Below are 15,361 nucleotides of genomic sequence, written 5' to 3'. Positions count from 1 at the left end.
GGGAGCCATACTCCTTGAGTCTGGTCCATACCCTTCCTCCTACCTGTGCTGGCAGAAAACAGGGTCTCCGTGACCCACATAAAGATGTAATGGAAGGGCAGAGATGAGCAGAAGTTCCATAGAATGCAATACTCTGGAGATAAATTGTGGCTATTTATTTCCCTCTTTGACCAATGTATTTAAAAAATTTTAAATTTCACCATCCAATTGAAAATGCCAATTCATCCTGGGGCATCTTTGGTTTGGTGCATCTCAATATCCCTACTAGAGGAAAGAGTAACTCTCAGAGTTTTATTGCTGTTCTAGAAGGCTCATGTTGACCATTTTATTAGTGAGAGTATCAATAACAAAGTGTTTTGTTTCTGTTTTTGTTCCATGTGTGTGCATGCATGTGTGTGCATGTGTGTGTGTGTGTGTGGGTTTAGTTCAGACAGCCTCCTCAGCTAACACCTTGTGGAAGACAAACTGTGTAGGTGTGGACGGTGTAAGCAGGCAGCGATCTTCGTCAGATCCGCCAGCTGTCCACCCACCGCTGCCCCCTCTGCGAGTGACATCTACCAGTATGTTTTTTTTTTTTTTTCCTTTTTCCTTTCTTGCCAGTGGGCCTTGTAAATCTGGAAGTCAGGGGACACTATTGGCAGCTACCTGGGGAGGCAGCTGCAGGGCTGCATACCTGCACACAGATCCATACTAGATGGTTGCCCCTGTGGCCCTCAACCCTTCCAGCCTCCACCTCTGCAGCCATAAACTCCTGTCCATGCCCACACCACACCCCCAGGATGCAGCCATAAACTCCTGTCCATGCCCACACCACACCCCCAGGATGCCTCACTCTTTTCTCTCTCTTTCTAAGCATTTTAGTGACATTTTCCCCCCACTACACTGCATGCTTCTTCCTTTGGCCATGTGGTGATTTTTCAATATTTGGGGAATGATCATTTTGATTATAATCTGGCATGATATTTTCAATGCCAGTGTGTGGTTGGAAGTTCTCAATGCTTGGGAGACAGGTAGTGGAAAAAGGCCTTTCTCCTCCTGCACAACTCAGCACCTTTCAGTGAGTCAGTGACAGGAGCCTTGTCTGCTCCCTGCCCTGCCTTGTCCTGAGTAGCTGGGATTCCGGTGTCTCTGGATTCACTACTTCCAGAGCATTGGGAATCTTCCTAGTCCAAAGTTCCTGTGACTTAAAAAGAAGTAGCTTTGTCTCAAGGACCTGCTACAAGAGTAGATGCCGATAGCCATGTCGGGGATAGCATATCCGGGAGGCTCTGCAGAGGCTCTCCAATGCCCGGTTCAGGATCTGGGACATGGCCCAGCTGAGACATGTCCAGGTCAAGCATCAAGGAGACTTATAACTGGTTCTCCTTCCTGCCTCTCAGTCTGGTGTCCCCGAGTTAATCTGCCTTTGGACTTTTCCTTTAGATGGAAAAAGGAGAGGAAACAAAGAGAGCATAAACTAGATCACTTCTTTTTTTTTTTTTTCTGCTCCCCGTGGACCCTCTTGTTCCATCTGTGTTAGCTTCTATCCGGAAGCCGGCCACTACCCCTGGCAAGTGCTTTGCTGTTTGTAAGAGAGGAGTGGGGTGAAGGCAGGCTCAGACTCATGATCTTTCTCTCTCTGTTTTTTATCAGCTCTGTCCCCCTTGGCAAAATATCTTTGCCTCTGAGCCTGTCCGCTGTCTGTAAAATACAGATGATAATAATAGAACCCTTCACCTTTTCTGCTTCAGACTGGGCCCCATACCACAGCTTGCTCTTACATCTTCTCCACTGCAAGCTTATGGAACACATAGAGCTTCATTCCCTTCTGGTGATAGGTTATCTCAGGCAAAAGAACCCTGGTCCAAACCTGCTGGACTCCTCAGGGCCAACACCAGGCCTGAGCCTGGCTCCAGACCCTGTCTACTCTGATTTTCAGGGAATTGGGAACAGAATCAAGGGCTGGCTTCCATGTGGGTTTCTGGCTGAACAGACCCCTAGCCACAAAAAAGTTTCCACAGTAATGAGGGTGGGCTTTCCTTATTGCTTCACCCCTCCCTGCCAAGGAGGAGACAGGCCTTTGGTTTCCCCCGGAGAGCGCTAGAAAAAGGAGCCCTTACTGCAGAAGGCTCCAGAAAGAGACCAGGTATGGATGGGGTCTGAGGGACTCACTCTCTGTTTCCCTCTCCCTTCTCTCTTCACAGATCCCCTGACCCCCACACCGCCCCCTCCTGTGGCCAAGACACCCGGTGCACTAGAAGCTGTGAGCCAGCCAAGCAAGCCCACTCAACCTGGGGCCTCACAGAGCAAGCCCCCACCCCTGCCACCCCAGCCACCCAGCCGCCTGCCTCAGAAGCCAGCTTCCGGGTAACCATCACCCCTGCCCAGCCACTCAGTGCTTGGCCACATCAGCCAGCCCTGCCCCTCACATTCAGAGGGCTTCCAATTGCAGTAGCCTTACTCCTTTATTGGTTTGGGTTTCTGTGTGGGCCCTGGAAATTTCCTTTGTTCCTCCCATACCTAGGTGAGAGACTAAGTCCTATGTAACTTGCTGATTAGCTCTTGAGTGTCTTAAAGTTAATTCTATAAGAATTATTTTAGCTGAAAATTTCTTACAAACTTATTTCTTAAATCCATGTAATCAATGTAGACTTCTGTTTAGTATAGACACTGGAAATTTTTAAATCAAATCCTCAAGACATGACCCCCTGTTGGCTCTGTGTGTTGCTCCTGGAGGCGTTATCTTGAATGCATAGACCCACTGCAGTATGACTTAGGTGTTTCCTACAGATGAGTACTTTCTCCCCCACACACACTACAAAGAGTTCCAGTTATCTCTTAATCTCTTAATCTGGATCTTTATATAGTAGAAAATGGATTTATTTTGGGGGGAGGGGGTATCTTTTCTTTCTTCTTTCTTTAGTGAGAATACCATTAAGATGCCAAGAACTGGGTGGTAGGTGATGTCAGAATTACAGAATACATATATGTACACACATGTACGCCCTATATGCATAACTACGTTTGGACATACACATTTGTCTCTGCATTCTGTGTCTTTCTATATTCTGTATAGGTACTGCATGCTAACCTGTTGTGCCATTGGAGCACCCTTTCTCTACTCTGTATCTTTCTGTGTTGAAATCCAGGAGCTCACATCAACAGCTCCAATTTCACTTGCTCTAGGGACAGATGGCACCAACAGTTACTGCCCCGAGACTATTTCGTTGTGCTCATGTTTTATGAGTCCTGTCATTATCAGGGTTGCAGGTGGCACAGTGGAGTAGCTTATCTTTGCCCATAGCATCTGAAGTCTTAGCTGAGAAGACTTTAAGGCCGGGAGCCATTTAATAATGTTGTGTCATGGAAGCTCTCCAGGACTTGGTAGCTGTTGCTGCCTCAACAGCACCTCAGCTGGGCTGCTGACCAAAATGCCCCACATGCATGTCATCCCTCCAGGTGGTATGGCTTCCTCACAACATGAGGCCTAGGCCAAGACAGGTTCCCAAAGACAGATCAGGCCCTGGAAACTGGCCAGTGTTCCTTCTGCCCTGTTAATGCATGAGCAGTGATTCAGTCTAGGTGCACCATGCATTGAGAGGGCCATGGTGTGCATGGAAGAGTCATAACCTGTGCATCTCTCCAGTGGCATTTTAATTTTCTCCTTTCCCACACTTGTTGCTCCCTTTTCTGGAGGTGAGAACCCTGGTTCCCACAATCGTAATGTCGCTCCTCTGTGAACTGCTTTCCTGGCTCTGCCTCCACCTCTCTTTGGGGCCAAAGCCTCTTTTCCTTGCTTGGATCACATCCAGTTCTAACACCCACACTTGGACATTAGTCTCTGTCCCCCATCAAGCCAGCTGTCCTCTGCTGTGTCAGTACCTCCTCTTCCTACCCAGGTTGGATCTTTAGTCAGGCCACCCTTCATGGATCACATATTCTGTCCATTCCCCTGAGGCTGATATTTCCCTTGCCTGGCTCTAACAAACTTCACTAATTTAATGCTTTAAATTCCTTTCCCCCATTGTCTCTTTTAATATAAGTCTCACTTTTCAGATGTCATATTGGCTCAGCCTTTCCTCTAAATGTGCTATCTTCTTTTTATCAAATAACTGCTCTGACAGTTCCCCCAGCCTCTCAAAGGTCAAATCAGCGTATTGTGTTTGAGATTGAACCGCAGACCCAAAGGTCTTTTTGGCTCCACCATTGTTAGCCTTTGGGTCCAGAGTCACTTCTTCAGGGAAAAGGTGGTAGTGACAACATGGTGGCTTCTCGTGCCTAGAGGTAGGGCTGGGAGTACAGTCCCCACCGGGTTCCATATGGCAGCAGGAGAATGGGCTCTTTCTCACCAGCTGACCCTAGGCCACCTCCTCTTCTATCCCTGCCTTGTTTCCTTGCCTATTTAAAAAATGTACTTCTAGCCGGGTGTGGTGGCACATACTTTTAATCCCAGCACTCGGGAGGCAGAGGCAGGCAGATCTCTGTGAGTTCAAGGCCAACCTGGTCTACATAGTGAGTTCTAGGACAGCTGGGGCTACAGGGAGACCCTGTCTCAAAAACACCAGAAAAAAAAAAAAAATGTACTTCTGAGTTTTCTCAATTTTTTCTTTTAATTTTCTATCAAGTTTTCCATTTCTGTTCTTATATAATGAGTCTAACTGTGTAGTATCTATTTTTTTCTTTCATAGGCTCTTTTTCTCTCATCTCTCCAAGACTGAATGATAGGGGTTGAGGGTACAGGGCTGGACATTTACTTTCATGTTACTTTCCTGCAGTTTTCTTTTTCTGGGGTTTTGGCCTCTGTGTGGTAGAGGCTGTTTCCTCTCTGTAAACTACTCTGTGCCCATCTGTCACTGCTGCAAGAGAGACATTAAACACTGGCTGGCAGATTGCACTCCTGTGCACAGAGCTGCCAAGGTAGGTGTGTTAGAGTTTCCTCACTGTTACAGATACCTAAGAGAAACAGTTTGAAAGAGGAAAGATTTATTCTGGTTAACAAGTTGCAGAGATTTCAAGGGCCATTGAGCTCCATTGTAGTGGGCATGTGGCAAAGTAGAGCATTATGGCAGCATGATGTGTGGGGGCAAAGCTACTTACCTCACAGCAACAGGAAGCAGAGAGAGAGTGGAGAAGGAGCCAGGGACATGATAGGTCCTTCAAAGGCATGCCCCTCGTGACCTGCTTCCTCCCATGAGGCCCCGCCTTCTAGTGTCTGTCGTCTTAATAATGCCATCAAATTATGAATCCATCAAGGGATAAACCCATTGATTAGGTCAGAATGCAACACTTCTCAAAAGTGTGTCAGCTGGAAACCAAGCCTTTAACACGTGAGGTGGGATTTCATATCCAAATCATACCAGTGGGTTTCCCTGAGGAGTCTGGTTTGACTGTTGAGAACTCTGAGTCTGAGTGTTTTTGTTTCTTGGGCAACTCGGGGTCACTGGTAGCTTACCTGAAGGGTATAAGTTTTCTGGGAGTTTAGAAAAGAAATAAAGTTTTTACTTGGTCACTTTGTTTTTGAGATGCTCTTACCAGCTGGTAGTCCCCAGACCAGACGTTCTCTGCTGTGCCCTTTAGTCCTTCTGTGGATTCCTGTAGATAACTGGGAATTCAGGGATTTGCTATCTCCTCACATAGTTAGTTGTTGGTTTGTGTGTTATTTTTTGATAAATCCTCTTATTTATTGCCTAGCCTGCCTGTCTCCTACTTCTAAAAGTTCTTGGCTGCATAGGGTTGTTACAGGAGACCTGGGACTCTTTCAGGGCTCTCCTCACACAGGCATGGGATTCTCCTGCTCAGATCAGCTAGGTTGATTAAAATTCATCCTTCCATTTCCAGCTTCGAAAATCTCAATCTCTCTCTCTCTGTCTCTCTCTGTGTCATCGTGCCCCCCTACCCCCACCCCTGCTTTCTCTTGTGATACTGGAGATGGAAGCCAGAGCTTCGTGCCTCCTAAGAATGCACTCCACACTGAGCAGCAGTCACATGTACTGCTTTGCAGAACATCTTTCTAAAATACAGTGCACACACATCCACACCTTCCTATTCTTAAACAGAGATTTGAAGTAAGATCAGCTGCTGAGTTACACTGTGACAAGCATGCTTCCCAAGTCCCTATACCAAATGGCCATGGGCTGTGCCTTTCCTGGTTCCTGAGTCAGAGCCCAGGCTTTGTGTTACCTTCCTTCTCCCCTTGTAATGTCCTCGTCCTTGGATTCTGTCTTCAAGCTACTGGTTTTTTATTTTTGTTTTTGTTTTTTCTTTTTTTTTTGAAATTCACATCAGCAATTTAAACAGCTTTTTTTTTGGGGGGGGGGTCTTTTTGAGACAGGGTCTCCCAGTAGCACCAGCTGGCCTGGAACTCACTATGTAGACCAGGCTGCCCTTGAATTCACAGAGATTCATTGGCCTCTGCCTCCCAACTGCTGGGATTAAAGACTATGTAGACCAGGCTGGCCTTGAACTCACAGAGATCTGCCTGCCTCTGCCTCCCAAGTGCTGGGATCAAAGGCATGCGCCACCATGCCCAGCTAAGTACTGCTTTTTTTTTTTTTTCCCCCGGTATTTTTTTTTTATTTTATTTTAATTAACTAAGTACTGCTTTTTAAGATGACAAGTTGCTTTGAAGTTCTAGACAAGAAACAACACTGCCCAGACAGCTGAGTCAATGCTAGCCAGCAAGGGCCAGGTGGCAGTATGCTCCCCGCAGTGGCTCTCCTGGTGCCCAGAAGAGCTAGAGCTAGGGCTGCTGCTGAGTTTTCTCTCTAGCGCTGCTTCACTGGTTTCTAATACAGCTGAAAGGAAAGGTGGAGGAGGATGAAGCAGATGATGTTAAGGTATGCCTGTCCAAGAGAGATTTGGAAGACTGGATCCAGCCTGTCACTGCTATTTTTAAAGAAGATTCAGTGTATACTCTTTGTAAAGGAAGTAGCTATACCCTCTCCGAATAATTTTGAGCATGGTATAAGTCTATCTTTTCAGATTTGTTCTCCTAGAACAGGAGGCAGCAAACCAGGAACCACAGGTCAGCTGTTGCCGCCGCTTATGTTCATGATTCACCAGCTAACAGTGGGTTTTGTACTTATACATGGTGGGAGAAAAATTCCAAGGAGGATGTTTTGTGGTATGTGAGATTCATATGGGATACAGATTTTAGTGCTTGTAAGTGAAGTTTCACTGGCATGGCACACTGTGTACTGATGCATCATCTAAAGCTGTTTTTCTGCCTCAGTAGCAGACAGAGTTGAATACTTGCTACAGAGACTCACCACTTATTTTTTATGTAAGAAGCCTAGGCTGGCCTTAAACTTGTGACCCGTCTGGCTCTTGAGTGTTGGGTACACTGGCTTTCTTTACTTGGCTTTTGAGAGGAAGGCTGGCCAATTAAGGTACTGGGCTGAGTCCCTCTTGTGAGCGTTTCATGACTGGGTTGACTCCAGGCTAGGAATTTAGCTCTTTAGCATGATGTCAGCCAGGACACACATGCCCAGAGGCAGTAGAAGTCACATTGGGCCCTTTTTTTTTTTTTTTTCCTGGTTCCTTTAATACAGAATACAGCCAGGTTTTGTTCTTTGCCCCTGCATTCTAAGGCTGACACCAGTGTCAGAGAGAGATGACGTGCATGGAAAAGTGGAAAGAAGTGGAAAGAATGCCATTATGGACTGAATTCCTCCTTCCTTTCTTTTCTTCCTCTGTCTTCCCAGGGCTTGCCCATCCTGGCCCTGTTGTATGTCTGGCACCTTGCTAACCCCTTAGGCAGCTGAAGATAAAGCTCCTCTCCTGGCCCTCCACAGACTTGGGTCTCTTTTCCCTTTAGAGAACGAAAAAAACCTTAGTGTCCCCTCTACAGGTGAAAATGCCACTTCTCACCAGATCAGGTAGTAGTGTGCCTGAGTGATAGAGCCCCACCTGCCAGCTGTGAGAACCTCTCCTTGTTTGTGCGTTTCTGCTGTGTGGCTTTGGGAAATGCTGGATACATGCTTATCAACAGGCCTGTGGCTGGCCATGGTGGTTCCAGGAGCAGGGACCACAGAGCTCAGAGGCATGGGTGATGCTGACCGTGGTGCCTGCATGGGCCCTGGCAGAGCCACTCAGGACTGAGATTAACTAAGAGTCAACCCTTCCTTTCACATGAGGCCTAAGACTCAAGCAGGGGGCTGGGGCAAGCAAATGATGAGTTGAAGCAAAGACCAGTGCCCAGATTTTGCCCCAGGCTACTGTGCACAGAGGTGCTTTGGAGGAGGTCCTGGTCTTAGGTTTAAAGTCTAGCACTTTGCTCTGGGTCTTTCCTTTTTCAAGAGCTGGGGAGTGGGAAAAACGGGCTCAAGTGTGAGCACAAATGGGTCCCTTACTGAGGGGATGCAGTTAGAGCAGGTAGCTTTGAGTATCAATAAATCTGTATTTCCTTCTTTATAGGGCTGACAAGCCGACCCCACTGATCAACAAAGGCCAACCAAGAGGACCTGGTAATTATTTAACTTGAATCTGGGGTTGATTCTGCTGAGTCCACGGAGGACATTTCTAGGCAGGTGTCAGCGCTGTGCAGGGCCTGGCTGTGGTCCATCTTCAGTTTTCTCACCCTCCTCCCAGCAGCTTTAGTAAGGCTCAGGCTCCTTGTCTTGCCTTTCACATTCTGTGAAGGTAGAAGGTTCTCTGGCTTGAATGGAAACTTTTCCCTGCATACACCAGAACTTCCGGAGAAACCTGTTGCTGGGCTCTTAAATCATTTTGTACGATTGGTAGGGGGTCTTATAAAGTTGCTTCATTTTGGCCCTAACACTGGCTCTCTCTGGAACAGAAGCTACAGGTCTGCTGTCCAATGCCATGGCCTTGCAACCCCCAGCACCCATGCCTCGGAAGTCACAGGCGGTAAGTGGACAAGTCTGCTTTCCTGCCCCATGCTCTGCTAGTTAAGAGGGCTCTGATGCAATTGGGCTTTCTGTTTCTCCTGGGCCAGAAGAACGAAGGTTTCTTTCTGGTGCTGGTTGTGTGATCTAGGGAGGTGGTTAACTTGACCCTTTGACCATAGCTGTAGTACAGGCTCCATAAGCACCAGGCCCCAGCTGTTTCATTTCCTACCTCTGCCCAGGCTCCTGCTCACCTGGACTGCTGCATTGAGATGCCCCACCTTCCTTGATCTCTGTGGGTTTTTCAGCTCATGGTACTAGTGGAAAGCCTGTTCTCTGCCTAAAGGCTTGGCTTCCTGCCATGCTAGACTTCACCCCTTCTCTCTTTTCTGATGCAGACCAAGTCCAAGCCCAAGCGGGTGAAAGCGCTCTACAATTGTGTGGCCGACAACCCAGATGAGCTGACATTCTCTGAGGGGGATGTGATCATTGTGGATGGGGAGGAAGACCAGGAGTGGTGGGTGAGTTGGGTGGGGCCTGCGAGGCCTATACCTAAGGGAGGCTATCAGCCCGAGCAGTCTGGTTTTGGTGTTGCCATCAGGCCTTAGACTAGTAGCCACTCTGTCTTCAGCACCCTCTGGTGTCTCCTGTATGGGCACCCTTCTCTGAGTGGGTCTGATCTGTCCCTGAGGTGAATGCCTCCATGTCCAAGGGGCAGGCCACTCAGGCTGGGTTTCCAGAGTATACTTGAGGGCCTGAAGTGAGAGCCCTGTACTCCCCCAGGTGTCTGCATGGAGCCCCTCCTTTGTGGATGAATGGAGCAAGGGATCCAGAAATAGCTAGCCTGCAGGGCAGAACCCCCATGTCACTTTGACCCTGACACAAGTTGTGAGACGCCTAGCATCCAGTTAGCACAGGAGCAAGAGGGGCACAGGTCTTCTCCCAGGGATCCTAGTAGTTCACACACACAGCCACTTACAGGCTGAGGGCCTTGGTTCTTAGATCTGTACACTTGGATGACGTCATCTATGAAAGGGAGTTGCCCACAGCACTGTGAAAGCACCAGCAATGAGACAAGGATGGTCAGATGGGTGTATGGGGTGTAGCAATAAACCCCTGGAATGGTGTGCATATAGAAAGCACTCTATAGCGACTGCCACCCAGTGGACACTCATGGCACTGCTCCCTAGACAAAAGCTTAGGCACCAAGGATTTCAACTGGTATATCTTGGGCTCAAGGGGTTTGACTTGATCTGTAGCTGTCCTTCCTACAAAGCCTCCTTCTGTGTTCTAACCCCCAAGTTCTCTGCCTCAGGTGTCTCTGGGACTCAGCTTTGCAGAACTGCTGGTGGTATTCATGTCTTTCTTGTGTTGATCAACTGTGAGTGAAGATGCCCTTTCCCAGCAGTCTCCCTCAACACAGCCCAGTAGGGGCCACAATGCTGACTTCTGCTGAGCTCTTTCACTCTCTGCTGATTGATAGCACCTGCTGCATGACTGGGTCTGTTGAGAATCCAGTGCTGGGCTCTAAGAACCTGACTTTGCCCTTCCCCCACTAACATACTCACCAAGACCCACCAAGGAAGCAGGTCTAGTCTGATCTTACACTTGCCTGCATCCTGCCCCATGGATGGGACTCCAGCCTGACACAGGCTTAGCCATGTGGAAAGTACCTATTTCCAAAAGCATGGAAAATCCAGACAGGTGTAAAAGAATCTTAATGTTAGCCTGATCACAGAGCCTGCCCTCTTTCCAAGAACCCATCACTTGTAGTTTGGCAATTTCCATTTGCTTATGTCATTGACAGGGCTGAGATTATACTTGAGTATATAATTTATGCAGAATGAAAATAGATTTTGTATTTGTGTTGTTTTGTGTTTTGAGACAGGGTCTCACTATGTATCCCTGGCTAGCTTGGAACTCTCTACGTAAACCAGGCTGGCCATGAACTCAGAGATTCCTCCTGCCTCTGCCTCCTGAGTTCTGGGATTAAAGGCCACACCTGGCTGAAAAGAAGACTTTTTAAAAAAAAAAAAAAAAAAAAACCTGCCACAAATGCCTGATATTTCAATAAAGCCAAGTCACACACTTTTGCCATTTCCTATGGCTTTGTAACTCACAAATTTCTCTTCTCTCTCTCTCTCTCTCTCTCTCGTTTTCTTTGAGCAGGGTCTCCCTGTAGCCCCAGCTAGCCTGGAACTTGCTGTGTGTAGACCAGGCTGGCCTCAAACACAGAGATCCGCCTGCCTCTGGGACTAAAGGCGTGCGCCACTGCACCCGGCTTCGATTTCTTTGTTCATATGGGGAGTGGTGACTAGATGTCTACCCTGGTGGGGAGTGCTGACTAGATGTCTACCCTAGTGGGGAGTGGTGACTAGATGGCTACCCTGGTACCTCCCAGAATGCTGGGGCCCAGGGCAGCATCTCACATGAAAACATCTGAGAGGTATGTGAGGGCTCCCTGTGGAGGAAGGCGGGTACTCTAGCAAGTATGGCAAGAGGAAGAAACGAAGAATGAAGTAGTTGCTTTCCTGCCATTCTTTGACAGAAGGATCCCTCTGAACACAAATGCTATCATGCTTCCAGAGTTTTCAAGTTTGCAATTTTTATAACCTAAACTTGTTCATTTCAGATTGGCCACATTGATGGAGATCCCAGCCGCAAAGGAGCATTTCCTGTATCGTTCGTGCACTTTATTGCTGACTAAATCGCTACTGAACAAAAGCCTTTCTTTAACTGTTATGTTCCTGTTTTGTTATTGGTACCAAAACTCTTGCCAGATAGCCACATTGTGTCGTACGGCAGCCTTTCCTCCCTCATACCACTGTTCTGTTTTAAAAACTCAAAAGACAGTTTTTATATATAAGCAAATTGTTTTTATAATTTGTGGTTATCATGAAACGTTGCTATACTTTATTAGGAAAAGCCAAATTTCCTAAAAGGTGAACTGAAAAGTTATTTTAACCATATAACCAAGATCTTGCATCTCCAGAAGTAGCTAACCCTAAAATGCTTAAATGAATTTTGGGAATTCTTCCTTTTGACCCAATTCTACTATTAGTTACCTTTAGTACAGTTGTCACTTTAACAGGCCAGTAAAATGTTGCTTCTGGAGTCTGTAGCCCGACTCCAGACTTCGTCCACAGAATGCCATCCATTTACCTTTAAAGATGTATTCATTTAAAACTCAGCCAATGTCTGGGAATTTTACATTAGCCTTGTACTTTCTGGCCCTAGCCTGTGAGGTGACAGCTGTCATGGTCTCCTGCATGTATGACCCATTGTTGTGAACAGTGACACCCAGCAAACTCCTGACAGGTTATTATAACATAGCTAACATCAGTCCATTCCACTCCAGGTTTTTAAAAATGCAGTTCCTGAATTTGGTTAAAAACTAAGGATGATGGATTGCAAAACAGTTCTTTAAACTAGCTTGTATGCTTTATGTGTTTTAGAATTTGCCTCCTTCAACTTCCCTGGTCACAACAAAAGCAACTGTACACAAGTAGAATACTGTGGCACAGACCACAACACAGTAATCCATGTCTCACCACTTCCTGTCACAGGCACCACTGCCCTTCCCTCCCAGTTCCCCAGGATGTCCACTCAGCCTAGTGTCTTGTATTTAATAGGATACGCCAACAGGAATGGTAGCTATGCTGTCTTGAAATGTAATCTGTCCATCTGCTTGTATTCAAGAAATCTGTAGGTCCCGGGGAGCACAATACTCCCATACATCCCAGTTTTACTATTTAAAGCCATCATTTCACTCTTAAACTTACAATATGCGGGGAGGGGGATGGGAATTAGGCTGTGTATGATAAAATCAAAACTCATTAGTTTAATGAACTTAACTGTCATACCTCTATTTAATAATTGTGAGCATAAGATTCATAGTAGGAATATTGGAAATTCTGGCACTGTTTTGGAGTCAATAGGCAAGCATATGGTGCCCACTTGGATTTTGAACAAAAGGAATAGATTGACGTGCAGGCTTGGAAAATAGGGCAACGAAGGCTCACGATGGTACACTTGACGGAAGCAGCTTGTCTTTTAATTTCTGATGCAAGGCTTTCATAAGCATGGAGCTTTTTCTTTTTTCTTTTTCTTAAGGAATACAGGACAAACTGGAAATGTCTTATGATGTTGTATATTAATTGCTTTCTGCCTTACAACGATCCGTGTAAAAATATTTTAGATCTGTAATTAAAGTCTTTTGTTTTTAAGCACTACATCTATTTTCACTACTTGTTAATTTCTGTTGTTTGAACCCTTCAGTCACTTTCTCATAGATTTAAGAGTGTGAACAGATGCATTTTGCACAGTGCACTTCTCAGTGTCTGCTCTAACGGCCCCATGTCTGTACCTTCTCATCGGTCGATGAACTGGTACCAGCTCTCTGAGGAATCAGGTTTATGTCAACAAACTCCAGTCCCAATTTCTATCAATCTATCAGGTTCACAGGTACATAAATACCTAGGAAATATTTTTCCACTCTCTAATTTGGTGGTGCTATTGTGTAGTAATTAATATTTTACCAGAGGAGAAATTCTATTAACTTCCCTGCTAATTATCCTTTCTTAGTTATTTGCTGTTTGCAAATTGAAAAAAAATTAACTGAATGGAAAACATTGTAGATATCTATTTATATTTGAAGTTTACATTTCATGAACTTCAGCTGCAGAATTTGGGCATTTTCTTTGCCACTTTCCATCAGGTCTGACTTGGAGGAAGGGCGGCTCAGAAATAAGGTGTGCAGACTAGTATGATCTGTTGAGGGTGGAGAACAATCTGTCTGCATCCTGGAATGCTATTTTGAGATGTAAGATACTCGATTCATTCACTTACTTTGGTCTAGTTGCAGCGCAACTGTACATATTGTATAACCTAAACTGATCTTATTTTCATTGTCCCTACTGCAGTGATTTATAAATTAGAGCATGTTTAAAAAAATCTACTTCCTGTTAACCAGTCATTTGACTGGAAAAAAAATAAAAGTACTTTTAAACAGACATGGTTTTCTTTTTAATGTTTTTAATCTTCATAAAGTGTTTGATATTGACACTCCTTAAAGAGGATACAGTCCATGAGCTCCATTAAAATCTACTTTCAGGCTGGTGGGATGGCTCAGTGGGTAAAGGTGCTTGCTAACAAGCCTGATGACCAGATTTTGGTCCCTAGAGCATGACAGATGGAAAGAGAGAACTGACTCCCGTAAGTTGTCCTCTGACCTTCACATGCACCATGGTGCATGCATGCCTACACACAAAGAAATGTAATTTAATTTTTTTTTTTTTTTTTGGTCTTTTTGAGACAGGGTCTCCCTGTAGCCCCAGCTGTCCTGGAACTCACTATGTAGACCAGGCTGGCCTTGAACTCAGAGATCTGCCTGCCCCTGCCTCCTGAGTGCTGGGATTAAAGGTATGTACCACGACCTGAATAAATGTAATGTTTTTGTGTTTTTGTTTTTGTCTTTTTGAGACAGGGTCTCCTTGTTGCCCCAGCTGTCCTGGAACTATGTAGACCAAGCTGGCTTCGAACTGCCTCTGCCTCCCAAGTGCTGGGATTAAAGGTGTGCGCCACCACACCGAGCATAAATGTAATTTTTTAAAATTTTATGTATATGAATGTATTTCCTGCATGTATGTAAGTGAACCCATGTCATGCAATGCCTGTGGAGGTCAGAAGAGGGTGTCAGATTCCCCTGGATCTGGAGTTAGGATGGTTGTTAGCTGCCATGAGGGTCCTGGGAATCGAACCTGGGTTCTCTGCAAGAGCAGCCAGTGCTCGTAACTGAGCCATCACTCTAGCCCCATAAATGTTAATTTTTTTTTTTTTTTTTTTTTTGGTCTTTTTGGAATGGGGTCTCCCTGTAGCCCCAGCTGGCCTTGAACTCACAGAGATCTACCTGCTGAGATTAAAGGTATATGCCACCATACCCAGCACTGTCTGTTTTTTTTAAGAAGCTGCTCTTCACATGAGCAGCTATCCTCTAAGGTACTCTGAGGTTAATATGAGTTTGCTAGGTGTTGTCTTAATGAACAATGTCTTATTTCACACATACCTTTACCTGTTGAGCTGCCTTGTCTGCCCAAGGTATTTTTGATTTTAAGTTACACTATACCAAACCAGTGTGAAGTCAGGATCTGAAGTCCAAACCTCTGCCTGCCTCAAGTTTCAAGCAAGTGATCATGAGTCATTGGAAGGCCATATGGGACAGGTCTCATTCACAGTAAACAGCTCTATGTATTCCTTTTTAAAAAAAATAATTTATTTATTTATGTGTATGAGCATTTTTGCCTGCATATATGTAAGTGTGCCACATGCATGAAAAACTATGAAGGCCAGTAGCAGGCATCAGATTCCCTGGAGCTGGAGTTAGGAACAGTTGTTAGCCGCTGGGTGTGGTGGGAACTGAACCCAGGTCCTCTGCAAGAGCAGCCAGTGCTCTTAACCGTTGAGCCATCTCTCCAGCCCTTATACACTCTTTCGTATTAAGCTTGTTTGCATTTTAAAAATGACAACCAAGGTGTCTT

General features: G+C 45.8%; 1 protein-coding gene across 4 annotated transcripts in view; it reads left to right on the top strand.

Annotated features, from left to right (window-relative positions):
• Asap2 (ArfGAP with SH3 domain, ankyrin repeat and PH domain 2) overlaps positions 1-13,837 on the top strand; it is a 183,959-nt gene extending 170,122 nt beyond the window's left edge. For 2 of the 4 annotated variants that reach the window (XM_008850137.3, XM_008850136.3), the window contains 6 exons: positions 426-560; positions 2,184-2,346; positions 8,395-8,444; positions 8,777-8,847; positions 9,224-9,346; positions 11,458-13,837. In XM_008850137.3, the coding sequence (XP_008848359.1) occupies positions 426-560; positions 2,184-2,346; positions 8,395-8,444; positions 8,777-8,847; positions 9,224-9,346; positions 11,458-11,532 (617 nt within the window). In that variant the 3' untranslated portion in view covers positions 11,533-13,837. The remainder of the gene's footprint in view (positions 1-425; positions 561-2,183; positions 2,347-8,394; positions 8,445-8,776; positions 8,848-9,223; positions 9,347-11,457) is intronic. The other 2 variants (XM_008850139.3, XM_008850138.3) reach the window with 1 other exon arrangement.
• Positions 13,838-15,361: the final 1,524 nt, after the last annotated feature.

Source organism: Nannospalax galili, unplaced genomic scaffold (genome assembly GCF_000622305.1).
Source record: "Nannospalax galili isolate Female #2095 unplaced genomic scaffold, S.galili_v1.0 scaffold100, whole genome shotgun sequence".
Taxonomy (NCBI): Eukaryota; Metazoa; Chordata; class Mammalia; order Rodentia; family Spalacidae; genus Nannospalax; species Nannospalax galili.
This window is presented reverse-complemented; position numbering and strand designations above follow the sequence as displayed.